The sequence below is a fragment of the Coturnix japonica genome, chromosome 12, assembly GCF_001577835.2.
Source record: "Coturnix japonica isolate 7356 chromosome 12, Coturnix japonica 2.1, whole genome shotgun sequence".
Classification (NCBI taxonomy): Eukaryota; Metazoa; Chordata; class Aves; order Galliformes; family Phasianidae; genus Coturnix; species Coturnix japonica.
This window is the reverse complement of record NC_029527.1, coordinates 12,210,427-12,236,883: the sequence shown is the minus strand read 5'-3', so window position 1 is coordinate 12,236,883 and position 26,457 is coordinate 12,210,427. Positions and strand designations below refer to the sequence as shown.

General features: G+C 36.9%; 1 protein-coding gene across 2 annotated transcripts in view; it reads left to right on the top strand.

Annotated features, from left to right (window-relative positions):
- SUCLG2 (succinate-CoA ligase GDP-forming subunit beta) overlaps nucleotides 1-26,457 on the top strand; it is a 101,033-nt gene that overhangs the window by 36,850 nt on the left and 37,726 nt on the right. The window contains exons 3-9 of one of the 2 annotated variants that reach the window (XM_015875362.1): nucleotides 10,010-10,109; nucleotides 10,210-10,300; nucleotides 14,242-14,394; nucleotides 15,444-15,533; nucleotides 18,115-18,211; nucleotides 23,096-23,257; nucleotides 24,142-24,284. In XM_015875362.1, coding sequence (XP_015730848.1) covers nucleotides 10,010-10,109; nucleotides 10,210-10,300; nucleotides 14,242-14,394; nucleotides 15,444-15,533; nucleotides 18,115-18,211; nucleotides 23,096-23,257; nucleotides 24,142-24,284 — 836 coding nt within the window. The remainder of the gene's footprint in view (nucleotides 1-10,009; nucleotides 10,110-10,209; nucleotides 10,301-14,241; nucleotides 14,395-15,443; nucleotides 15,534-18,114; nucleotides 18,212-23,095; nucleotides 23,258-24,141; nucleotides 24,285-26,457) is intronic. The other variant, XM_015875363.1, reaches the window with a different exon arrangement.

Genomic DNA, 26,457 nt, shown 5'->3' with positions numbered 1-26,457 from the left:
TTGGCTTACCTTCATTGTAGCCTCAAAATGTCTTTCCATGAAAGATGAGTATGACAAAACTGCACTCTTGAGAATTGACAAAGATCACAGTGTACGGGATTTTTGAATGCAATAATTCAGCAGATTTAAAAATAGATATATTAAGAAAGTCATACAGTCCCCATGACTTTAAAGTAATCCATTGATGCCTAAGTATATAAAATACTTTCTTCCTATTGCTCTTTGCTTAACAAAATCTCTTGTCAATTTAATCCCCAGGAGATGTGCAGATGATAGGAATCATTTATATTGTGTGTTCACATCTGCCTGTTCTGGAGGTGACTTGCTTTCCAAGCACTCAAGACTAGTGTGTCTTCTGCATGTCTGGATGCTTGTGCAAAGAAGACAGAGTTCTCTATCTGTCAGTGTGACTCCCTGTAGTGGGCAGTAGTAAAAGGTGTCATCCAAAGTGCTTCTAAAGAAAACTTCCCTCACTGTATGTAGATCTTACTCCATAAATGTCCATTAATGCAGGTAGCCATGTTATTTCCATTTCACAGTACAGGATTTCAGTAGGTAAAGCTGAGTATCAGAACACTCCATGTGCTACACAGATCTTTGTACAAGCTGTTGTTATGAAGTTGCAGTTTCAGAAGACCTTGATGATGGGCTTTGAGGCGTACAGTGTGATTAATTGGATTATCCAGAGGTTAGCACGGACCAGAAATATGTGAAGGGGCAAGAAGCTGAGGAAGTCCTTGGAGCTTATGGGACAGCTGGAGACATTCCAGAGCTTCATTTTCTCCATGCCCTTGTGACCATAAGGATTTTTATGCTTTTCTTTATTTTCTTTTCTCTTTTTTTTTTTTTTTTTTGGGTTTTTTTTTTTTTTTTGGTGCATAAAGATTAGAAAATAACTCTTAGTTGTTACTTATGAAGCACCATATGGCTCTGTAATTTTGGTTTTCAGTGGAATGGGGAAAATGAAATTAATTGAAAATCACACTTGAAAATCAATTATTAAGCTAATGGAGCTAACAGCTTGCCCAGTGTCCTCATACAGAGCATGTTGTAACTCTGCATAGTAACAAGCAGCTCATAAATAAATCCACAAAGCAAAATGCAAGGGTAAAGAGTAGCTGAGTCAAGAAGAGAGACTACATTCATTGGTACAGTGGCATGGTCATGAATATTGTTAGTTCAGCTAGGAAGCCATTGGTTAAGATTAAGGATATTGTGCATTTTGATAACTGTTTTACAGTATGATCTAAATAATTTGTGAATATTGAAGAAAATACTTATCTCTGGGGAGAAAAGGGTTTTATCCCAGCTTTTACATTCTCTTCCTGAAGAAGCTAATCAAATGAAAACTTGTTTAATCTACACAGCTAAGTAGTTGCAATCTTAGCTTCAAGGAGCAGCAGTCACAACATTTAAAACTTGATGAGTTTTTCTCATATCCTTTCCTAGTAGGCAGCAAGTCTTCACAGCTAAGTCTGTAGCATTTATGTTGTCTTGTTTCCACCAAACACTCAAAACTGAAGACTTTTTCTCAATACAATAGTTTAAAAAAGCAGAAACCCCCCAAGATTGGGAGTAAAACTTACCAAATGTTTCTTGGTTTACCCAGAGCAAGTTGTCTTTCTGCAGTGTGTTTGGGAAGTGTCTGCAGGTGGTGTGAAATAAAGAGAAGAAAACAGAGGAAGGAAAAAGAAATCTAGAAAAAACATTAAAAGGTAATTATTTTTCTTAGCTAATTACTATTGGCAGAGATGCATTATTAGGGGTGTGTTTTTGAATGGTTTTATGTTGAGTGCCTCAGCTTAATGCGCGTGTGTGAAGAAATTATGTAGTTTGGTTGTCTTTGTAGATCTGTAAATGACTGTCATACAGATGGTAAAGGTTTGGCACTATCTTCTAAACAAAACTTTTTTTAGGCTTCAAATTTAAATTCAGCAGTGTTTCACTGGCCAGTGAGTTGTCTTTTTGGAGCAGTGGGTGGAAATAAGGTCTGAAATATTGAATTAGGTACTAACAAATATAGGTAATGGGTCTCCTCTCTAACCTTTTTCCAGTATCAAGTTATTTTGGCAATCACCCTTACTTCACGTATGATGAGTAAACAGAAGCAAGCAGAGGATTATAATACAACCTCTCCCTTGTTCGTTATGCTTATTTTATTATTGATTCCATCTTACATTAATCTAAATACAGTTGTGCTTACCACAGATGAAACTTCATCTGTTTGCAGTACTTTGCTTGCCTGTTGCCAGAGGGCTAGGATATTTCTTTTTCATACTGCCTGATGCCATAATAAATATGCTTATTTTCCTCTTGCAGTGTTTCTGTGCTTTAAATATGTATTTCTCCATTTATTTTTTTAATTTCATTATTTCACCATTTTTTTAAGCCTTCAGATGAAGAGGGCTTTTTTTTTTTTTTTTTTTTTTCTCTGGCTGTTTCAAACTTGGTTAACTTGATTTTCTAGATCTGGCCTTTGGAAATGAATAAGCTTTTGCTCAGAAGTCTGCCATTAGTCAACCTTAATGGGAATGAAACATCAGAACCGATTCAAATCAGTTTTTTTCTTCATGACTTTTCTTTTTGCACTAGGGTGAAATTTGATAATGTTCCAGATGGCCAGAGCCATACCTGTTCATCTATGAAGTCCCACTGACATCTACAAAAGAACTTAAGTAGCACTTAGCCTTGTGCAAACCCTTTGCTCGCCAGCTCTGCTCCTTGATTTTACTTCATCTGGATTTCAGACCTGTTACCAGATGTCTATTAGAAACCAAAAAAAACTATTGTTTTAAATGAGATAGCAGTTCTTTTCATTGTGTGCCTTATGATATTCTTTTCCTTGCCAAAAAGAAAGTGCTTCCATAAATTAGACTAGATTTGTGTAGCAAATATTTCCCACCCAGTTGTTTTCCAGGTGATAACCAGTCTAGCACGATTTTCTTCAGAGGTTCAGGAAACGTTCAGCTTTACAGCAAAAAGTCTTTGTACTTAGTTCTTCTATCTGAGCTGGATGATGGTTTGAACTGCTGGAGAACGCTGCAGTACTGCTGGAATTGGTTCAGATCAAATTACTGCCAGATTCGCTGCTCCTTTGCATGGTTCTGGCGTTGGTGTGAATTTATGCATTTATGGTCTGAACAGCAATAGGTGTCGTGTTTAATGCAGCCCTACAAAATGAAACAACAGCTGAAGGCTGCAAGTCTTAGAGGTAGAACAGTATTATTTAATGGTGTCTCAGGAAGGAAACATTAATTTTGCTAAAAATGCAAATTTCCAGCTAAGAACAAGTAAGTATTTTTATTTAAATGGGTAGAAAAGTTTTATGTGTGGAACTTCATTAAGAAATCTTCATGAAACATGTCAAAACCCCAGCTCGTGAAATATTTATGCGTGTACTCTAATGCTAAGACGGCATTAGCGCATGCTTGAAATTAAGGAGATAATGAGCTGTTTTGATGAAAGTGTCAGTATTGTGAATTCATGCTCATCAATCTCAGTTATTATGAAGCAGAGATGACTGCTGCTGATGTGGTGAGGAGTGCCATGGGAGCAGGGAGGTGCCTGAGGCAGGGCAGCACATCTTGCACTCTTGGGGTCAGTTGGTGTCAGGGTTAGGGTTAGTGGGTCCTGCCCCACTGCTGTTGCCAAACATGTAGAAATTGGCCTAGAGCAGATTCTGATTTCCTTCTTGTGTGTTCTCATTCTTTCAGAGGCTGCTGATTTGGTGCTCGGTGGCCATGGTGTGATGTGTTCCATGTCTTTTAGCTTTGCCCTCTGCTGTAGTGCTTATCTTTCAAGAATCTCTCTGTGCATGGGTGGGCCTGGTTGTAAGACTGTGCTTGGCAAGGGGCTGTCTGGCAAGTCATGACCACATGTATTACATTATGAGTGAGTTGACACTCCTTCAAGTAATGGTGGTGACGTGGCAGTTATCTTTACTCTCTGCGTATTTATTTGTGAGTTGGTTGTTTTTTTTTTGCTGTTGTTTTCCATTCATGTCTGTTTCATTTTGTTTTTACCATGTGAATTCCCTGCTATTTTACTCGGGCTTCTTATTTTTTTCTCCGTGTTTAAAAATGTCACGTCTTCTATTGTAACTCTTTCATTCCTCAGCCTGAATTATTAAACAACTAATACATGTTTCTCAGTTTTTCTATTCTCTACACTAACTACTTATTTTTCAAAATAGTCCTAACACTTCAGTAATGGACAAAAGCAGAATTAGTCAATAAGACTTTCTGTCTTTCTGGCTTGTCTTCCTGATATGTAATCTCAAAGAATGAAGTTTTGAAATCCTTCCAGGAAAGCAGGTGTGTGTATTGTTGCAGCAAGGGGAGAGAGCAGAGTTTGGTTCTTAATGACTGCTTGACTTCGACACTACAGATTGCATGAAAACTGTTCTCTGAATTCCATTAAAATAGATGGTGCTGTGGTATTCAGTCAAGAATTTAGGATGCAGTTGAACTGCCCAAGTCTGCTAATTTCTGAAATATGTTTATAAATATTAAAAAAAAATAAAAGTGAGAGGGCAAAGGAAACTTGAAACCAAAACAGGGTTATAGTGGAATGAATTTACTGAGATTTTTCTTTGCTTTTCCAAAGTTTATATATATATATATATATTATTTTTTTTTTTTCCTAAACCCTGGGTTTATCACAGAGTAAAATCTCCATTAAAATGAATGAGAACTTAGGTTGAAAAGAGAAACTCTTGCTGGATGGAAAATATCACAAATCAGATGACTGAACAAATTTAGAACATGAATATGATAAAATAATTTTAATGTGGAAACTTTTCTGTTTAGGATATCTGGCTCAATGTGCATTAATTCTACTGGCTCTTTGTTGTATGAGTAATTTATCAGCTTTAACTTTATGTATAAGTGAGAATACCTGAGTACTTTTACTATGAGGTTTAAAGGTGCGGTATTAACAGTGAACTTTAGTGTAGTTTATTTTTATCTAGCTTTAAAATTTTTATCACTTGTGGAGTATGTAGTAATGGCTACAAAAGCAATTAATAACAACACTGACAGAATCAAGAGACTGACTAATTTATCATTATAGATTTTAATGAGGCTTATAATCTAGTAATAAATATACAATATATTCAAAACCATGGAGTCATGAAAAGGATGATTTATTTAATTCTACACTTGTCTGAAAGCCAAAGCATATAGAAAGTAGATGTATAAGAACATAGTTCCTTTTTGGTTTTACGGAGTGGAAGAGTGGGAGTACCAGAGGAAAGGAGTTTAAAATCAGAAGAGGGATGAAGAGACTCAAAGTCAATGTAAAGAGGCCCAAATATGAGAAATTCTTAGAGAAACTTGAAGATTCAGTGTTTAGTTTGGGAATTATGGTGTGTTACCATTTTTAACTATCATTATATTATGCTTGTTATCCAACCTTATAGCTTTTATGCTTCGCCCTCCCTTCCTGTGCAGAAGCAAGTACATGAGAGTGTCTCTGGACAATAGTATAAAGAACAGCAAGCACCTGGCAGGATCCTGCCTGAGCAGTATATAGGAATTGCTGTTCTTTCCTAAAGGAAGGCTAGAAAGTCCTGCAGTAGCATTAAAACAAGAAAAAATAAATAAAAGAGGACAGTTGAAACCCAGGAATGTGGTTTCCTTGCTGAGAAGGAAAGTTTTTACTATCAATCAGATAAGGTCAAGTTTGGGAGTTGAGTTTCTCTCTGCCTTCCACACCTCAGAGTTCCCTTTATGAGCTTTAAACTGCTGACGCCATTTGGGGGAGACTGGGAGGTTATCCAGAAACCTTAAAGGGCACCTTTGCTTATCAGCATTGATGAGGAAGCTGAAGCAGGAAAGGCTTAGAAAAATCACTGAGTAAGTTGGACTTAGTGTTTATGGTCCCATTTGGGTCAGTGAGCAGACAGTGCTTTTGCATGATGTGAATTAGGCCTGTCCTCAATGTGTCTTCATCACACTGTTCCCATGGGTTACTTCCATCTCTTTTTGCAGCGTGTCCTAACCTCGTAACAGGAGAGATGCCTGAGTTTGGCCCTTTTCCTGTCATCAGTTGCCTTACACTGGGGCAAAAATACACAAATGTAATACTGAATCAGGCTCTGCATTTGCAAGAGGTGCCAACGCTAATTAATTTTCACAGAACCCCTGCAGACAGAGAAGCTGAGCTGCGGAAGGTTGCATGGTGAGACAGAGATGTCATTAGGATGCCGTGTGAGGCCACCTCCTGCTCAGCCCTGTGCTCTCAATGTGCTGCCCTGCCGGAGTTCTCTGGGGCACAGATCTGTTGTTCAGCAGGCAGGAGTGAGGCCTAGTGCTGTGCAGGCTTACATTCCCTATTCTTTACAGCAGCTTATTTTTGGTAAGCTACAGCATGCTTTAATGTGATTGTTAACACGGCTAATTTGCAATCACGCAGTCGTATCAATAATAATGGAAAGTTGTTCACAGGTAATAAATTAACATACCATATAACAAGCAGAACTGTGGTTCTTAGTATATTGTTTCACGATCAGGAATTCAGTAGTTAAATATACACAGCAGTGGGCTGAGAACAAGCTGTTCATTTTTGCTGCAAGCATTACCAGTGGACCAGAGTAATCATAGCTCCCAAAAGCAGGACTGATTTTATTGATTCTAAATAGGCTTTCATTATAGAGCCGAGCCTGTTGCAATTGCAAGGAGCAGCTCCGCCATTGGTATGCGCTGCATTGACTGTAGGGAAGGAGATGTGTTGCTGAATGCAATGTGGGGGATGCTTGTGCCTTGGAGTTTTGTATCCTGTTCTCCTGAAACAATGGAATTTAGTTAAAATAGAAGCACTTAGGGCTTTTTCCTCTGTTCTTGGAGGAAATGTTAGAAATGAACATGGTTGGACCCAATTGCAGTTGTGATATTTTAAACTTGGGGTATTACAGGTCTATTGTAGTTAATGGCATCTGGCTTAGGCATGAGCTGTATTTTGGTCTCAAATATAAACATATACATGCATATTTGTGTGTGTGTATATATATATACATATATATATATAATTATATATTTATAAAATTTATATTTATAATTATGTATATATAATTTTATTCTGCAGGGCATTGTAAAATGTGTATGTGTATGGGATTCAATAAGCAAACTGTCAAGTCCAAGATAATAATGCATTCAAGTTAAAATTAGTTAAGAACACATACTGTTACCAACAATGTGTCATTAATCTGCAAGAAGTTTGCAACTGTTTGCTGGTAAACGAGTGACACCAAAGTCTTTTTTAATTGTTATTTTTAAGGTTAAGGAAGGTTTTGAATCTGTGGCATCAGTTCTGTGTGCACTTAAGAAACAATCTGTGTGGGTTTTGTTTTGCTTGCTTTCTTTTTTCACTTTCCAGAGAGTCTTATCAGTCACTGGACATAAACAGAAGTTCTTTGGAGCCTTAATTACCAAACGCAGTGCTGTTGAAAATGTTGCACTGTGCTTTATGGGGGTGTAAAGCCGCGTTGTTTCTGCTAGTTGCCTTCAAATGCAGTATTTATAACTACACAACCCACCCTAAAAACATTTTTCCAACCTTTCTATGACAGTTTAGAAGGCTGCTAATTTAAATTAATCACAGCTTTTTGTTTTTAATAAATGTAGTACTGACTTTACATACTCCTTTTTAGTTCTCGTTTGTTTTTGCTGGTGCCTACGAGTGAAGGTGAATTAATTGCTTTATATATCCCAGCTAAAACCGCACTTGTCTTTTGGGGTAGATTTTCATAGCAATTTGGGAACTCAGGCAGAAGATGGCATTCAGACAACTTTATGTGAACGTTTCAGGAAAACAGCTCTTTAAATAAAATGGTGTTGTTAAGTAGTGAATCAGCTTGGTAAGTACTGAATGATCAAGCCTAGTTACTGTAAAATAAGATCTGGCTGGTTTACTTCATTTTACAGAGCTTGGGCAAATAACTATTGAATTAAATTGCTTCCTGTTGGTTTCCCCAGGGCAAGCAGAACCTGCCGTGCCATGCTCTGCCGAGCTCTCACATTGATTAGTTCCTCAGGTCTAATCTTTACGTGGTTATGCTTACTTTCTGGTGTGCTTATTTATGCTTTTGATAGTTGTTTTTCTGAAGTCATTGCATTGCCTTGATAGTCCTCTAGTGGATTCTGAAAACGTAGACGTTAATTCCTTTCTTTGTCTTCGTTTGTTGTAGCCAAATGAGGAAAATCAACACTCTGTGCTGTTAGGAGTAAAAAAAAGCTGCTGTCTTAGGATCTGTGCACAGGGGTAATCAACGCTCCCCTAACTGACATCACATCTCACTGACATCCCAAACCCACCTTGTCAGCGTGGTCGGCACATAAACTGATCTAATTAAATGTTTTCAGCAGTACCTATTAGCAATACTATATCAGATTCTTTATCACAGCACCTACTGTAACGTTCAGGCATACTGCTGTAGCTTGGAAAATGATTTATGGTTTTAATTCATCTTAATAATTTGTGTGCTTAGAAAATGCTTGATATAAAACTTTTTGTTGCATTTAAATTTCCTTGTTATCTGCCGTGGAGTGGTATGAGTAATAGGGAGCTGAGAACATATATTCAAATGCATGAAGTATTTTCAAGGAGGCTTTTAAGGTTCAGAGTGATATATGTCAGGTGTTACTGAACGGATAAATATGTGGAAGGATTTGGGCTTGAGCAGCTTGGAAATCAGTCACTCTTGATACAGTGCCTCCAATAGCTATCTTTAAAATATGTTTCTGCCTTAGTGCACAAAACAGAATATTTATTTCATAATATTTATTCTGTCCTAAGATCCAACTTGCTTTCTATTCACTGAAGTTTACGTTACTGAAACTTTGAAATGATGCTGTGTTAGAACTGGTCTTCACCAAAAAAGACCGTACCTCCAAACCTGTATTCAATCATCTGTAAAGTGTTTGCATGTAATATGAGCCTAGAAAGCTGGTGTTTGTTTAACTGTAAGTATCTATACCCTCTGTGCCATTTAAGTAGCAAGTCTGTCGATTTAATTTGAAATAACCATGCTTTCTTGTGTACCTGTATCAACCAGTTTGATTCAAGGTGTGACCTCATCGAGGCATCACTGCAATCAGAGATCTCCCCAGAGTTCAGATGGAACCGAGTCAGTCATGAAACAAAAATGTTAGCCTTTTCCAGGCACTGCTTAACATTGTGTTCATGTTAGGGTCTCACGTTCTGCAAAGTACCTGGTAGTATTTTGGCTGCTGAGAGAAGTGTCAGTATTCTTTATTGATAAGCATTCCATAGCCACCTAGCTGATATCTGTGGTTCAAGAAGTGCTTTGTAGTTCATCTGGGTTTTGGTTTGTTGTTTTCTTCTTCCCATTCTTCCTCTTCTAATAAGAAGGATGTGAAGATCCCTTCAGTCTGGAATGTGGATCTTATTGCAGTTAATTCTGTCTCTGTGTCTCACTGCACTTTCTTGTCAGTGTTATACTCACATTACCACAGATTGAAATGATGCCTTGCCTCATGAACAGGATAACATGTTTTCACAGCCACTGCCCTTGCTCTACGATTACCTGTCCTTTGGGGATGAAGATTTCTTCTTTTATGACCACATCCATAGCCTTGCCTACACATACTCGGAGAAAGGACTGGAATTTATTATCCTTGATGAGCATTTTTGTTCTGCATTCAATACAAAATATGGCTTGATACATCCTTTAAAAAGGCCATGCTAGATTGTAAGCTGTCAAATTGTGTGCTGGTAATACAGCTTGTTGTGCAGGTCATGTAGTATTGATAGCATGATTTTGGTCTAAATAATGATGTATTTATCCAGCTAATAGATACTGTCTGTTTATTCTTCAATGTCTGATTGGTTTTTCTTTTTTGCCAGGTGGCTTTACGAATGGTGAATTCAATTTCCTCTTATTGTTTGAGCTTCTCATTGTTTTTAAACAGTCTAACCTGGAAATGCTTTTTAAATTTAAACTAACAAGCTCAGTAATTGGTGGAAGAGTATTATGTTTTTTCTTTTACAGAGGCAAAGGAAATTGTTCTGAAGGCACAGATTCTGGCTGGAGGGAGAGGAAAAGGTACTTTCAACAGTGGATTGAAAGGAGGAGTTCATCTAACTAAAGAGTAAGACTTTAAACTTGAGAAAGTATGCATAAACTGCTTCTAGCTATGTAGGTGTCTTCTAGTATCTTTCGATAAGCTAACCTTCTTCCTTTGTTTGTAGCCCTAAGACTGTCGAACAGCTTGCTAAACAGATGATTGGGTACAATCTGTCAACAAAGCAAACTCCAAAGGATGGTGTGAAAGTGAAAAAGGTAAGGTTTTGCCTCTTGAAAACTGAGAACTGTTTAGCTGCATTGTGTGTTAACACACTGGGGTGTATGTCGTAGATTTTTTTTATCTCATTCCTTTACCAATCAATTTCTATTTCTTTACTATCCAGCTGATGAAAGAAACAAGAACGATTACTATTTTTCGTGTACATGTATTTAGTCTATCCATTTCAGTATACCTAGTAGTGAGAAAATAATTCCATTTTTGTTACTGTGATGAGCAGAATCCTTTCTCATTGCTTCATCCTGCATCAGATGTGTACTTGATGCTGGCAGGACTCCGTATGACATAGCTCTATGTGCTCATTGACTTTCCACTGAAGGAAGTAATATATACCTGGTAATTTGCAGTATAATGGTCTTTAATTCATTCACCACAAACTTTGGGAAGGAACGTGTTGTTATGTGTTGGTCTAAATAACCAAAGCATAGATAGCACTGCAACAAGATTCACTTATAGCTTGATGAAAGTCAGAAAATCCTAGCAATTCTGTACCTAGTGTATATATTTTGTCTTGTTTCATTTTACTGAGCAGAGTTCTTCAGACAGGTGTGTAGTTCAGACCCACACTGTATCTGATGCCAGGGGATAATTTGGCATCAGCTGAAAGGAACTGCAGCTCACTTTTTAATATATTGTGAACAGCTTGGTATTAGCATAGAAGGGGAACACTTGTCTGGAAAGCTGTCTAATGAGGGCTGCAGGAAAGTGCTCAGGTGATTCTTCTCTTGGGGAGCACAGACAGCAAATTATCATCACTACTGATAAGGTGTTGTTAAATACTAGATATTAAACAGAAGGAACAGTATTAAGGTGTGTTTGATAGAGATTTTGATAAACACTAAGGATATAAAAAAGGTATATATGTGTGTGTGTGTGTATATATATATATATATATATCATATGAAGGCGCTGTGCTTTGAAAAAGCAGCTTTCCTTTATAAATTATTTGATTCTGTCATTTTCCGATAGTTGAACTAATTAAAAATATATTAATACAGGACATTTCCCTACTTTGTCTGAGCATAAGTCTGTTCTTTCAATTACATGTTCAGCTCTGACAAAGGAACTTCCAGTTTTTCTTTGAAATTAATAGAAATGAAAGAAAGTCTGATTATTTATTATTTTCCAAACAGAAATTATATTAAGTTGCCAATTTACCATGTACAGAATAGCTACTGAATCATTATGTATGAAGCTTATGAAGTATGAAGTCTATGCTACTGAATTTCAGTGGTACAGGAATGTAGCACTTGATAGCATGTAAGATATAAGGAACATTGCAGGAAATACTGTAAGCATTTTAACTGGATGCATGATAAATTCGTGCCACATGTGCCACACACATGAGCAGAAGTGGATCATGTATAGTCAGGCATTATACACTGATGATACAGTTGAATTTTGAAAGTCCTAGCCTAATTTGTACGTTTGTCACACATCACTTTCTGCAAAGCAAACAGTGAGGTAGTGTCAAGGCGGGCAGTGGAAGTCACACAACTTCTAGATGTATTTGTAAGGGGAAAAGATCTTTTTTTTTGTACAATTAGAGTAATATGGAACAGAAAGTGGATTTTTCAGCTTGCTCTCTCAGCCTGTGCAACTACTACAGAATTTAAAGTGTTTGTGCATTTTCAGATTGATGTTCCTTAAATAAATAGCTGTCTCCTCAGTAACTTCGTAACTTGGAAGCTGTTTTGTAAGTTTACATAAAATCCTCTTGTGGCGGCTTGGAATTTAGAGAGCTTGGTTATCTGAGAAGCCAGTCTTTTCTTATCGTGACAACCTGAGAATTTGCTACCTGTGTTTTCTCCCCAAGCAATAACAGAATTAACGTTTTGAATATTTGATTCAGTATAAAAGAGCCATTACAGATACACTCAGTGAGGCAGATGTGACTTATATTTTCAGGTGATGTTTTTAAGAAGGAAAACTTGAAGTTATCAGGAAGTTTTGGGGAAAAAATATTTTTCCCTAAGACAGTTTTAAAATATAAACCAAGTGTGGTAAACTAGCTAAAAATACATTCTATTCTTTGTCATAAGCAAAACAGGCAAAATATTAGATGCATTAATGGTTTGTATATTCAACTGCACCAGTCTTAAGTGTTTGTCAATATGCTTTAGTTTTGTCATGTGAATGGTGGGTAGACTTTAACAATTAGTGTTTATAGACCTTGAATGCCAGTTTGCCTGCTTTTGATTTGCATCGGTCTTGGAGGATGATGTAGGAAAGTAACTTTTTGCTGGCAGACGTGACACATTGCCTAATCTGAGAACAATTGGTATTGGCTGCTACAGAGTAGACAGACTAGCAGTAATTTGGTGTGGTAAGAGAAGTATCTAGTGATGTTGGCACTGTTAATTCACAGTGGTGAGGACAATCATTTGGATCTGAAGCAGCAGATCACAGATTTAATAGCCTAAATCCCACCTGCTGTGATGAAACTGTTGTCCGTAAGGCTCATGTTGATTTCTGACCTGAGCTAAGCCTGGATCCTGAGGGCTCTGGAAGCTGAACTACTCCAAGAAGCTCCAGTAGGACCAGATGGTTTTGTCTGACTTGTGTCTAAAGTAGTTGACTCCCATTTTTCAGATGCACTGATACAGGATATGTATGAAGGTGAAACTACACATGCAGGTAAAAGGTCTGATTGTGACAAATCCAGATTTTTTTTTGCTTCTAGTTTGATGAAAAGCAGCAGATAGCTAAGCTGTGTGTCTGACGTGGGCTTCTAGCATCCCCTTATAGAAGCCTTAAATAGGCAGATGCTTGTAAGAAACGTGGTATGATAGTTTTTTGTATTCTTAGTTTGTCTCCTTTCCCTTAGTTTTCTTTAGTCTACTTTTGAACAGTTGGTAGTTTGAAGTATTGCTTTATGTTACCCTATGTTATATAAATAAAGCAAGGTAAAAGAAGAAGGAAGCAAAATTACTGTAAATAATATTTTCTTCCAAGACAAGAGAATAAAGAAATAGCATCTCTCCTTCCATTCTGATCATAGAGGGCTTCATTTAATTTCTTCTCTTACTTTTTTTTTTCCTGTTTTGTTAAGATGTACAATCTGGCAGAAGGTAAGTACATTCTTTCTTATGTGCTCAAGAGTAGAATGTCAAAAAAACAAGTACAGCGTAGTGCATCTTTCCTGTTTATAGTCCTTGAACTATTAAAACCCCAGGAACATTTCCTTGATGGAACGCATCTCACTGGGTAGACAGTTTTAATACTGCAGGTGTGTGGATTCCTTTTGTACTTCAGGAGTTTGAACTGCTGACTGATGGAATGAATTTCACCTTATGCTTCATTCAGAGTGATGATCTTTGTCTATGGTCGTTTTTCAAAACCATCACCTAATAAACAGACTGTGTTAGAAAGACGCTGCCATTTACTCTTTTTAAATTGTACTAATCTTAAATGTTTTCCATGATTTCTGCTGATTCCAATGAAAGATACAAAACAGTAGCACTGCTAAGGAGAGTTATTGTTGGAAAGAGAAGATGTAGGGAGAGCTGAAGTGCAAAGGTGACTGCTTAGCTTCCAAATTGAAAAGCAAAACAGTAGAGCAGAGCCTCAGTTTTTGCACTTGAGATTGTGGCACGTTATAATCATAAGAGCAATTGCTAATGATTGTATGTGTATGCAGATGTGTTTGTTTTTCTTTTTTAAGACGAGGAACATTTGGGGGAATTTGGTATTCTTCTATCAGAACACAGAATTTTCTGAAACATTTTCCAAGCTGTAGAACTGCTTAGTTTCTGAAATGACTTTTACAGATGCATCAAAAAGTCGACATGCAGAAGATTTTAGAGCACTCACTATGTTGATTCATTAAGGAAATAAAGCTGTGCTCAGATCAGATGGCACCAGCCCAGTGGACCACCCAGAACTGTTCTATGTTCTTCTCCTCTGTATTGTTTTTTAGGTGATGGTTGCAGAAGCACTGAATATTTCAAGGGAAACATACTTTGCAATCTTGATGGACAGAGCCTGCAATGGACCTGTAATGGTTGGCAGTCCACAGGGTGGTGTTGACATAGAAGAAGTTGCAGTTACTAGCCCGGAACTTATATTTAAGGTATTGAAATAATATTTTAGATCCCCTTTTTTCTTATTGGTTATCAGAAATAATATATCATATTTTTTTCCTTTTTAATTCAATCATGCCACTTCTAAATATGGAAAGAAGATAGCAAGAACCATAGAGATTGCACTTCACTAAATAAGGTGCTGAACCTACCATCTAGTAAATGAAGTGTGCATAACATTTGATTTATGTCAGCATTTGTGTCTGCAGCTTGATTATGGTTAGATTAGATGATGATGTAGGTCTTTTCCAACCTTGTGATTCTATGATTCTGTTATTCTAAGAGTGTGAATTTGGCTGTTACATGGTATGTTAAACTTGATATATGAAATATTTTATGAGTGAGTCGGTGCTTTGCTTTAAGGAAGGTACGCAGTTCTTTCACAAGTGGGTCATGGCCAATATGATCATTTTTCTGTGTTTTTTTCTAATTGAGAGTTATTAATTATTTCTTACTACCTGCATGACTTTTGCATTTGCAATACAACTGATGTAATTGCTTTCGTAACGTTGATTACATTTAAGTTTGTTTTTGTTTTTTTTTATGTTACTGAGGCATGATAATGAGTACTGGAGCTGCTCATCTGGGAAAATAATTGATACAAACAAGTATAATTATGCAAAAAAATTATAGAAATATTTAACGTATATTTTGAAATTATATAAACTCTACAGTGTTACTGGGCAGTGACACCATTGCTTTGAAAATATTCCAGGAGATGTCATAAAAATTAACAGACTAAATATTCGTCAACGCCATCTGTACAGTAATTAAAAGTGAAAACTGGTGTCACATTGTCTTGTCAGCATGCCACCCTGAAGATTTACATATTTTTTTGGAAGGACTGCTTCATAGATAGTGTGGTAATTATAACATACCCTATAGGCAGCTGCTATAGCCTCAGTCTCAGAGAAACTTTGGCAAACAGCCATATTTTAATTACCAATTTGCAAATATATACTAAGTGTTTTCCTTTTGAAGTTATAAATCTCCATTCCAATTGAATATTTAGTTATATTTATGCATGTCGTTGTTACAGGAAGAAATAGATATTTTTGAAGGCATACAAGATCATCAGGCATTGCAGATGGCAAAAAATTTGGGATTCAAAGGACCTCTGCAACAGCAGGTGACTTGACTCTGTTTCCTCAGTTTTTACTGACAACATTTTAGCTAAGCTATATGGTGAATGATTTCCAAGTGGACACGAGAGGCTAAGTTTCTATTAGATCGAGATCATTTTGACATTTTAGATTCTAAATTGCACTCATACTTGTCATCAGGACTTGGCAATTTGAATAAGGTCCTTGTTGTTCCAAACTGTAAATACTTGGTCTTAGAAGCAATTGATGACAAGCTGTTACACCGTGTGAAATTCTTTTAATTCCGCTGGAATGCTATTAGAGCTTATTGAATAACATGAGCACTTTTTTGGAAGACCTTTCCCTTAACATGAGGAAAAGTAGAAGCTTATCTTTTTATGTTACTGAAACCTTTTCTATTACTTGAACTCAAATTTAAGCTGGATGGCTAGGAGCTTGTTGTATTTTCAGTATCTTTTTTTCCTTATATTTACACAGGACACAAAGACTTATATTTCCTTATATTCAACACAGGACGCAAGGACTCAATAATTTTGACTTTATCATTTTGCAGAGAAGAAAAAGCTAGTTTAGTTTAACATTGATAACTGTAAGACAGATACAATATTAAGCTGCTTTTGCCTGTTTTTTTTCCTTAGTATCAAACTGTCATTTTTGTAGAACTCTTTTATTTTTAATTCAGCGGTTTTAATTATTTTCTATCCCAACTGTGCAATTAACAAATGCATAACCATTAAGTTGATTAACACACATTTGAAGAGTTGGCTGTATGTTTAATGAGGAGGAATGATTCTGTAGAACCTTTCAACCCTTGAAGAGTTCTAGTACTTAATAATTAACAACTATACATGGACTTCTCAACATTACATTTAAATAATGCTGCAGTGCATGCATTTCTTTGTGCTATCAGCTCCTCAAAGGAATTCACTGAATCATAGGGGCGTAGGTTGTATTCAGATGAATCCTAGTGTTTACTTATGCATTCAGTACTTTAAGGTTGGGATTTTATGCTTTGCCTTGCAGAGGCTTGAAAGAGGGAAATGGTGACATTGAGTTCCCTGATTCGGAGAGGTGCTGAGAGGTAGAAAAGCCCTTAATAAACTTAAGCAATTCTGGTGATGTGCCGGAACAAAATGCACTTCTTAAAAGAGCCTTAGATGTGTTGGTCAGAAGGAATGTCTAGAGATCAGCTAGTCCATTCTCCAGCTCAAAATGGGGCCGTGACAAACATGAGATCTTATCAGCTGTGACTTTGACTAGCCAAGTCTTGACAGCCTCCAAGCCGAAGGTTCCCTGACCACACTGGTCACAGTTCTCCAGTGTTGTAGAAGCTTTCTAGTGAAAAGTGTTGGTTTTCTTTTGTTTTTCGCAGTATTCAGTTTGAACCTTCCCAAGCCACAGCTTGTGGTTGTTGTGCTTTTTTTGTGTTGTTATTGTCTGCCCCTGGTAAAAAGTGTTCAGTTCCACCATCTTTGTTCTTCATAGCAGTCATAGGATGCTGTTACACTGAGCATCCTCATCACCAGAGTAACGAAGCCCAGCTCCTCAGCCTCTCATCGCAGGTTATGTGCTGACCAAGAACAACTCTGGAAGCCTTTTTAATGAACTCTATCCAAAACTGGACATAATGCTTGAAGCGTAGCCCTATCAGTGAGTAGAGGGTGACAGGTTCGTTACTCAACCTGCAGATCACGTTCCTCCTGATGCACGGCACCATTGAAGTTGAGACTATCTGACTGAAATGTTTTCTCTTGCACATGAAGTCGTGGGAGAAAACTGACTTCTCATTTGCTTATTATGAGAGGTCCCAAATGTTTTTGGTTTGTATTCTTCAGTTAAATGATCAGTAATGAAGGAACAAATTTGAAGAGTTCTTTATTAGTGTACTTCTTCATCTGCAGACTCATTTCAGCTAATAGCTTGTCGCTGTATAATGAACCAAAGAGTGTTTTTTTTTAATGCAAGTTTGTGTTGCTGTTGTCAAAGACTAAGCTGTTCTTTTAATGGAAGAATGTCATATGGACAAATAGCTTGGTAGTTAGTAGACAGTGGCAATACTTTGACCCCAGAAGTAGTCACAGATAGAGGTGGTGAGAAGCAATAAAGAATAAGCAAGCATATCTTTTAGGGAATAAACAAGCTGATATAATTTCATGAAAACATTTGAGTGATGTGGGAAGGAGAAATGCGTATTGTTTCTAAAGTCACTTATATACACATACTGCTTTATGGTTTCTGAATTCAGACTGATTAACGTGCATGCAACTTAGAACTCAGCTTACTGGAGAATGTGTCATTACAAACTGTTAGGCACTTTTGAAATTAAAGTTGTACGTAGTAATCATGCTGTTTATTTCCTAGAAAATCTTGTTCATGTAGTCTTTAAATGCACATTTACTAAGTGTTATGCAGTATCATAATGCTACTTTATAGCTATTTTAGATAGTATTTATATTTATAATTAAAACAGAAATAAAAGCCATAATTATCTACATCCAGTGTGCAATTCAACACATTAAAAATAATCAATATCGGCTTACTTCTGCCTTGAAAGCATTAACTTTTATTTTTCAGTGCAGTAATTGTAAATCTCTTGATCAAATTTAGGCAGCAGATCAAATTAAGAAGCTTTATAATCTTTTCTTGAAAATTGATGCCACTCAGGTTGAAGTGAATCCCTTTGGTGAAACTCCAGAAGGGCAAGGTAAGAAACAAATGAATGTGTTAGAACTCTTTGTTTATGCAAACTATAAATAAAATTGCATGGAAGATGGTGGCAGCAGCTTTGCATTAATTTCATTTTGCAGTGTAATTTAAGCAATATTCATAAACATTCCCACAGCAGATTTTACATTTCAATATCTTTTGTTATTTAATTCAAATAATGGAAGTATCAGCTTCTACATGTTATGCATGGTAAGAGACAGCAATGGTTTTTGCTCTTTTTGTACAATTTTTTTTTCTTTTTATTTTGCTTTACTATTAATACTGCTGGAATTACTGAGATTGTGAAGGGGAAAAAACTAGGTTAATTTAGGTTTATAAACTTATAGGAGAGTGAAAATTCTAAGTGTATGACTCCACAACCTACCAGAGAATAGGAGAAATTCCAGCTGAAACTATTGCATCCTTTGGGAATAAAAATGGTAATCGATCTGCTCTTATCTGGAATGTATGTCCAAGAAGAAGGTGTAAGGTAAACAAAAGGAACTGATTTAACTTTCATGTTGTTCTGCAGGTTGGTTTTCCAAGTAAAACCAGTTAGCTTGGCCAAAGGCAGAGAGAAGAGGAATTCAAGAAGCTATCCTATATATTTAAGTACAGTGGGGCTGATCCCAGTAGATCCAAGTTACTACCCTGCTAGTGATGTCTTAGAGGAGGCCTTGCTTAAAGTGTAATACTGTGAGATATGAGAGAAGTCTTTGATAGTGGGAAGTGGTAGTGGGTATTTCCTGGGTATTCTAGTGTTCTTCAGTGGGGTTTTAAGACAGACAATTCCAGCTTTTCACAAGCTTTAGAAAATGCACCTACAGATTAAAGTGGAAGTCATAAAAGGAACTTTGGCCCATTTTTTGAGACATTGGGAATGTAGCTGGTGGGTTTTCTGGGAACTTTTGGAAAAAAGTCACTGCTTTGTCAGATAAGACTATGAGCTCCTTGCAGAAGCCAGCAGCAACTAAAAACAGTTAGTGCTTTTATAGTATCTTTTGTGCCTACAGCTAGTTTGTAACTTGAACAGCTTTTCACTAAAAATCCATGGCTTTGGCTCAGTTGGTCAGGAACTCAGAAGCTGAATTGTGGCTACAAATAATGTCATTCTTCCAACGTTCTGATCTTGATTTTCCATTTTTATGAACAAACCAAATGCTAACAAACTGGCAGAGAATTTTCCATAATTGAACACAAAAAATCTGCTAATTGTGAACTCTGAAGGATTTCAAACAAATCCCCCAAATTTCATCTCAAAAGGTGCTATGTTCTGTCATAAATGCGACCCTCTAGTGAGTTAATGGGATGTACTTAAAACAAATACAACGAAGAATTGCTGTGTCTATATAAGAGGGTAATTCAGTGATGATGGTAATAGTGATCAGAAGTGTGTCCAGGTTGCTTTTCATGGTGTTTTATTTTTTAACTTAATGAACTGAAGTGACATTGAACTAAGGCAGAAGGAGTTACTGCTGAAGTGCATGAGTTGTGCTTTGATAGCAGAACTGTTTAAACTCCCTTTCTTTTTTGGTGTTCTTGCCACTATAATACTTCACCTTCCTGGGTGGGTTTTACACTCTGAGGATTATTTTCACTGAGCACTTTAAACTGTCTTTGGGAATCTTTTGCAGCCATGTGTGCTCAGATTTCCAGCTCATTTGAGGTACCATAATAATGTGTAAATTGAATCAATAGTTGCTGCATTGTAAACCTCACTCAACTTGATAAATGGAAGTCAAATTCTTAGCAGCTAATTCTAACTCCATTGGTTCTTGGCCTATTTATGAAGTGTGTACTGGGGGAGAAACAAAAAGCCTTGCTGTCAACCAGTACAGCTCTTTTGTACAGGCTGTATTTTAAATAGCAATGGAAAAAAAAATGCCTTCAGAACTCTATAGGTTATTTGCTTTACCCCACTGTTCATATAGATCCATTGGCCTCATTAGAACCATCTGGAAATGAGGTTTTTGTGTTGCACAGTGAAGCTATAGCACAACAATGAAGTAGTGACTTGTAAAATGGGTGATCTGGAATTTTCTAGTTCTAGCAATGTGCACAGGTGACATTTTTGAATTTGAACTCAACTTCAGAAATTCAAATGAAAAGAAAATGCACAGAGGTACTGGAATATTCCTGCAGGTTATGAAGGTCACTTCAACACAAATTTACTGGCATGTTTGCTATAACTGATGTGCTTATGTAGTTTATTTTCTGGGTTCAAGATAATTATGTTGATAAGAATGTAAAATATATATTTATATACTTTCTTCAAAAAATTGGTTGAACAGTTGATGACTGTGTTGCTTTGGCAGAGGTAAGGGCTAGATCCCCTGTTCAGTACATGCATAATTTCAGCAGAAAGGTCTTGAAGTACATCTTGGATAATAGTGATCACTGTGGACATGTGAAGGGCAGAAACTGTGTTGCCAAGTAACCAAAGAAAGGGATTTTATTTAGGTGCTGAGGATGTGTTTAGTCAACAAAGATAGGAAATCTGGGAGAGATATAGGGCAAGTGAAGGAAGAGATGGTTGGGAATGAGAGAAGATAAAACTGCTGGACCTAAAAGCAGATATACAAGACCATGGTGGCAGTAGTCATGGTTGTTATTTTGCACTCTTTGAGGCAGCACTGTGCAAAAAGCAAGTGGATTTGGCCAAGTTGCAGTAATGAGCAAGGCGCAATTTGAAGGATGCTAAGAGTTTTCATACGGCTTTCATTGTTTTCTCCAAGGTTTCCCTCTATGCATTTTGCATCCAGGAAACTGAGGAGCAGCAGAAACAGAGCAGACTTCAAGCTGTGGAAGCCGCATTGCTGGCAGACATACACACATACTGTCCTGCGTTCATTTATTTATTTTTTCTGCTAGCAGTTTCTCCATTTGAAATGTCTTAAGAATAAAGATAAAACAAATGGAAGAACCATTGAGCAGCTTAAAGCAGTTATTTCTAATGATAAAATATAAGTCTGCATGCGAAGAACATTATTCCTGTCAAAGCAGTGGTTAAGATGGATTTATTTCTTGCTGCGTTTTGTGTTTTTCACTTGTGTGAATTTCCATTAGAAAATACATTATCTTATGTGCTTCCTTTTGTTTAATTCTGCATCAAATTCTTTTTGTTAATGCTCCTGGGTCAAAAGCCTGTAACTGCCAGGGTTTTTTGGTTTGTTTGTTCTCAGTGTAAGCTGCTGAATTGGCAGATGACATAAATCCTATACTGCTATACAAAAAAACAAAAAAAAACAAAAAAAAAAACAACAGAAATACTCCATAAATATGTGTTGGAGCTTTTTTATATATTTGTTCAGAAGAAAAATTTATTTCTAAAATCTGTCATGCATACAACAATGTGCTTTTGATGGTGAAAATGGTTTGATAAATATTATGAAGTGGCTGTTGATTTTTTTTTGCTATTTTGTACAGCACAACCTTTGATAAAGATGAGTTTTCTTTAAAATGAGGTTCTATTACTGTGTCATTGAGGGTGTTCACATCTATGGCAAGCTTACAGCTCTGAGGACTTAGAGCACATTTAGTCTAGTTTTGAGGGTTTTGTGTTTAGAACAATTCAAGGAACTGAAGGCTTGAAGAGGAAAAGTGGCACAGGTCTCAGTTTGTTGTTAGCAAAAAATAGGCTTAAGGTATTTCTCTTTTTGGCAGTTTCCCACATGATGAGTCATGAGGTCAGATCTGGACACTCAACAGAGAATAATTATGCGTGAAAATTTGTGAATAGTTTTCTAAACAAAAAATAACCCACAGAAAAGCAACCCAATAATAAAACAAACACACCAACAAGAAATAGAAAACAAGAAATCCAACACAAATCAAGCAATTAAATCGGTTCATTTTTTGCTTGTCATGGTATTTTCCTCCAAGTTTAATAGTTAAATTCTTCTACTCAAACTGTATTGTGTTTGGATATCTTTATTGATGGGTAGCCATATTAAATTGTCTGCTTGTTATTGGCTTCCAAATGCAGAGATGTACAGTGCTCGTGAGTAGATGTGTGTGTACCGTATGTGTATGTCAACACAATAAGAATCAAAAGAGAATGGATTGCTAGATGTTTCTGGAAGCAACACTTAAATGCATGTAAAACTGGCTGGTTTGCTTTGAGAAATCAGTTATGGTGCAGTCAGTAATCTGGAGTCAGTACAACCAAGATCATGGAAATAGTGAAATGATAAGTATATGGTCTTATGTATCTGCTTAGAACACTTCAATGTAATGAGATATTTGCCCATTCAAACCCATAAATGATTTAGTGAATAGGCAAAAAAACAGTTGCCCTACATGCATTTCTATTGCTGTTCGGTTTTATGTGATTCTTATGTTTACTAGCTAGTTTATTTAATATAGCTGGATATAGCTGCTTTTTTTTTGCAATCATAGAAAATGTTAGCATAAAAATCATGTATTGATCATGCTTTTTGTTTAAAGTTAGTTCACTTTAGATCTTCAGGGAAATAAGGTGTGTATAGATGGTAATATTAAAATTCAAATAATAATTTAAAAAAAAATTAAAGAAAAAATTGCGTTCAAACAAGTGTTAGTATCCACTTGGAATTGATAACCTGTTATTGGTTAAGTGCATAGACTGCCTTATGAAATTGCTGCAGATTGAAAACCTTCCTTCATAACTTCATTCTGTTTAAAGCAAACAGAGAAAACCATGCCACAACAAAGACACATGACTGCGTAGTGTGGAGGCCCTTGTACTTTCTCCCAGTACTTTTCTACTGGACTCAATGCAGGAACTTCAGCATCAAACCATACAGAAGTCTCTCCTGTAGTACTCAGCAATGGTAGTATTTCAGAAGCTCTTTCTAACTGTACTCTCTAAAAGCCTGTATGTTGTTTTATATTTTTTCTTCAGTTGTTTGCTTTGATGCCAAGATAAACTTTGATGACAATGCAGAATTTAGGCAAAAAGAAATATTTGCCATGGATGACAAGTCTGAAAATGAGCCCATAGAGAACGAAGCTGCCAAATATGACTTAAAATATATAGGACTGGATGGAAATATTGCTTGCTTCGGTAAGAACAAATAAATCCAAAAGGCATTTGAAGACATTCATGTTTGTTCAGTGTAGACTTTGTTTACATTCTGATGCTCAATTCACCCTTGAGAACATTTCTAGCAGGAATGAAACTGAAATTGTGTGGAAGCTGTGCTGAGGTCTGCAGCAGGCAGGCAGGATGTGTGATGTGTTGGGGACAAGGGGAACTGCACAGGGAGCTGGTGGGTCTTCTCTGTTTTCAGTGAGACTTTAATCTCAGTATAAAATAGAATTGTCAGCACTTCCTTAATTTTTATTATTGCTATTACTACCTAGTATTGCATGTTTCTGTTAAATTCCAGATGATATGGAAGCCTTATTTTATCCACTGGGGAAACACACTGGGGACAAATCTCATCTACTGTCGCTAGCTTAGAGGATATTTGTGCCCATGGCACTGCTTTTAGACTGGTGCAAACACAAAGCAGAAGGCAGTTTTAAGGCACGTCTAATACCTGTCCCAAAATGTTATCTGTTTCACAGTAATACTAAGCATTATCTCTTGCTGCCACAATGGAGGGAGAGAAGGTTGTATTGGGATCACTGTTATTGAAAGTTTCTTGATTATTATTTTTTTTTCTTCAAATTTCTACAACTTCCATTCTCATGCTCTTATGTGCCTAAGAGAAGGGGCATGAATAAGTGACATAATTAATAAAATCATAAAGAAAACAAAATGTTGGTATATGTGTACCTGATTTTAAACAGCGTGTTGCTATGGATATCCTTGAATAGGTACTCACTTCCATAGATAACTTGAATAGGTACCAACCTGTTGAGCTGTACTTATGTTGGGCCATGTTAAAGTGGTTGTGCTGATGCCTTTAATCCTTTTCACACATCGAATGTTTCCAATTACAGTGAATGGAGCTGGTCTTGCAATGGCAACTTGTGATATTATATCTCTGAATGGAGGAAAACCAGCCAACTTCCTGGATCTGGGAGGAGGTGTGAAAGAAGCACAGGTGTACCAAGCATTCAAACTGCTGACTGCCGATCCAAAGGTAATAAATAAATAATAAGAAGCTCAGCAATGGTTTTTGTTATGAAGTTTCCCTGTGCCCTGCTATGTTCCAGAGCTACAACTAGTATGCTGAAAATAGAGTTAATAGCATAAACACAGAGGATGAATTTGTGGAGAGGCTGTTCCTAATGGTGTTGTGCCACACTGAGTGAGAAGGAAAATTTGATTTAAGCAGATAGTGAATTGTAAAAATTGATTTGTGCACTTTTAAGCTTGGATGGGTCTCCTGCTCTGTGTGAATGAAGGCAGCCATCTGATCCTGGTGCACTCTTAACACTTTTTTCTGTAGATGAAGGTGCAGTTGCTCTTTCCTTAAACAACAGAAGACTTTAAGCAGCATGTGTTGAGCAGAAGCTGTTTCCAGAGATTCATGTTAGCATGCTGAGGTTATTGGTGCCCTTTTGCAGACGGAAGCAGAATAGCTGGTGAGAGGCTATTGATCAGACATTGGCACTGGAGCAGTGCCAGCCAGCCTTGCCAACACAGAGCTGTGCTTTTCTGTGTCAAAACCTACACTGCCGTAGATTTTTCTTTTGCTCAGGAAGATCTCAAAAGGGCTTTGATCATCATATCCATTTTCTGTACCTAAGCATCTCCACTGAAGTCCCAATCTCAGCGTTTTACTTCTTTTTGTGGATCTGGCTTTTTTTTTTTTTTAATATTTCTTTTAATTCTTCCTTTGTCTCCTTCCCTTTTCCTTACTTTCATTGTATGCTATTAAACCACCTAAATGTCACCTTCCTGTGAAAACTACATCACTGTGACTCTATACCCTGGGCAGCAGTAAGCAACAAAATGTGATTTTTCAGACAGAAAAGGTTTGCAGCAGTCGTTCAAGGCAAAAATCAGGAAGAAAATCTGCAGTACAAAATAAGCACATGTAGACTTTATGTTGTAAACCCTTAGCAGCTGCGATTCTTCATATTTTTAAGGTATGTGCAGTACCTGGATGTCTCAACTGCTAGAGTCATCAACAAGATTTGAAACGCTTCACCTGCATCTTTTTACACTCTCATAGACCTAGATAGTGCTGACTTTTAGTTTGTGGAGGTCTAGGCTTATGTTGTTCCCAAGACCCTCAGTAAGAGAACCTGTTGTCTTATACTCTAGTTAGTAATGTATCTAAAAGACCATAGACTTGAAGAAGTAGAGAAGCAGGTTATCTTGTATAGGATGGAAGGGAAATGGGATGGGACTTGGATCCATGGTAGAAAATATGGTAGCTTCCTTCGTTGTCTGATGCTAGTAGATACTGATATACTTGTGTGTATTTGTGTCAGTTTTAGGTATTCTCTGGACATCATCAACAGATTTGTTTGTGTTTGTGCAGTACCTGCTTAGTGTGATGATGATGAAGATTTGGCTGAGATGTAATTTAGTTCTGAAACTTGTGTTAGTGGTGGAGAAGCAGGTGCGGTGAAGGTTTAAATGCACAGATTACATTATGATTATTACTATGCTAATACATTTTTCTGTCTGCTGCAGCGCAAACAGCAGGTACTAATTTTGGTGATGAAAACTGAGTTTAAGCCATCATGAATCAAAAAGAAAATATTCAACTTCCCAGTAGATTTCTTTTCCTTTCTCTTGCTGGCTTTAAAATGTCTGTATTACATTAAATTAAATATACATGCGTGTGTGTGTGTGTGTGTGCCACCATTTCATTTAGTAAAACTGGGGATATTGTTTGTGGGGGGAAAAAAAGATCTTTGCAGGTTTGATTTTGGTTGAATCTACCTGCTGTCAGTGTTTATAATCCTTTAAAAAAGAAGAAGGGACAAAAAAGTTGTTTGCTATAAAAGGTTATGCAGTGGCTTTTGGGTGGAAATGCTGTCTTTGGAGTCAGTGACCCTTTTATGCTCCGCTGGTCTTGTTTGCAGTCTGCCATATCCAATACTTCCTAGGTCAGGCAGGTCATTGCTATGGCTCTGAAATCCCTTCTTTTCACAATTTAAATTCCGGGCTTTTTTTTTTTTCCTTCCTGCCTGCCTTGTTTGTCTGAGTTTTTCAGTTGTCTGCTTGGGCAGAAGGAAATGTTGCCCCTCTTTTCAGTAACAAGAATGGGGAAAAGGGCTTGATTCTGGGAGCTGGAGCTACTGAACCTTCTTGCTCTTCTTTGGCCACATAAAAGCACATAGAGGAGCTTTTAACTT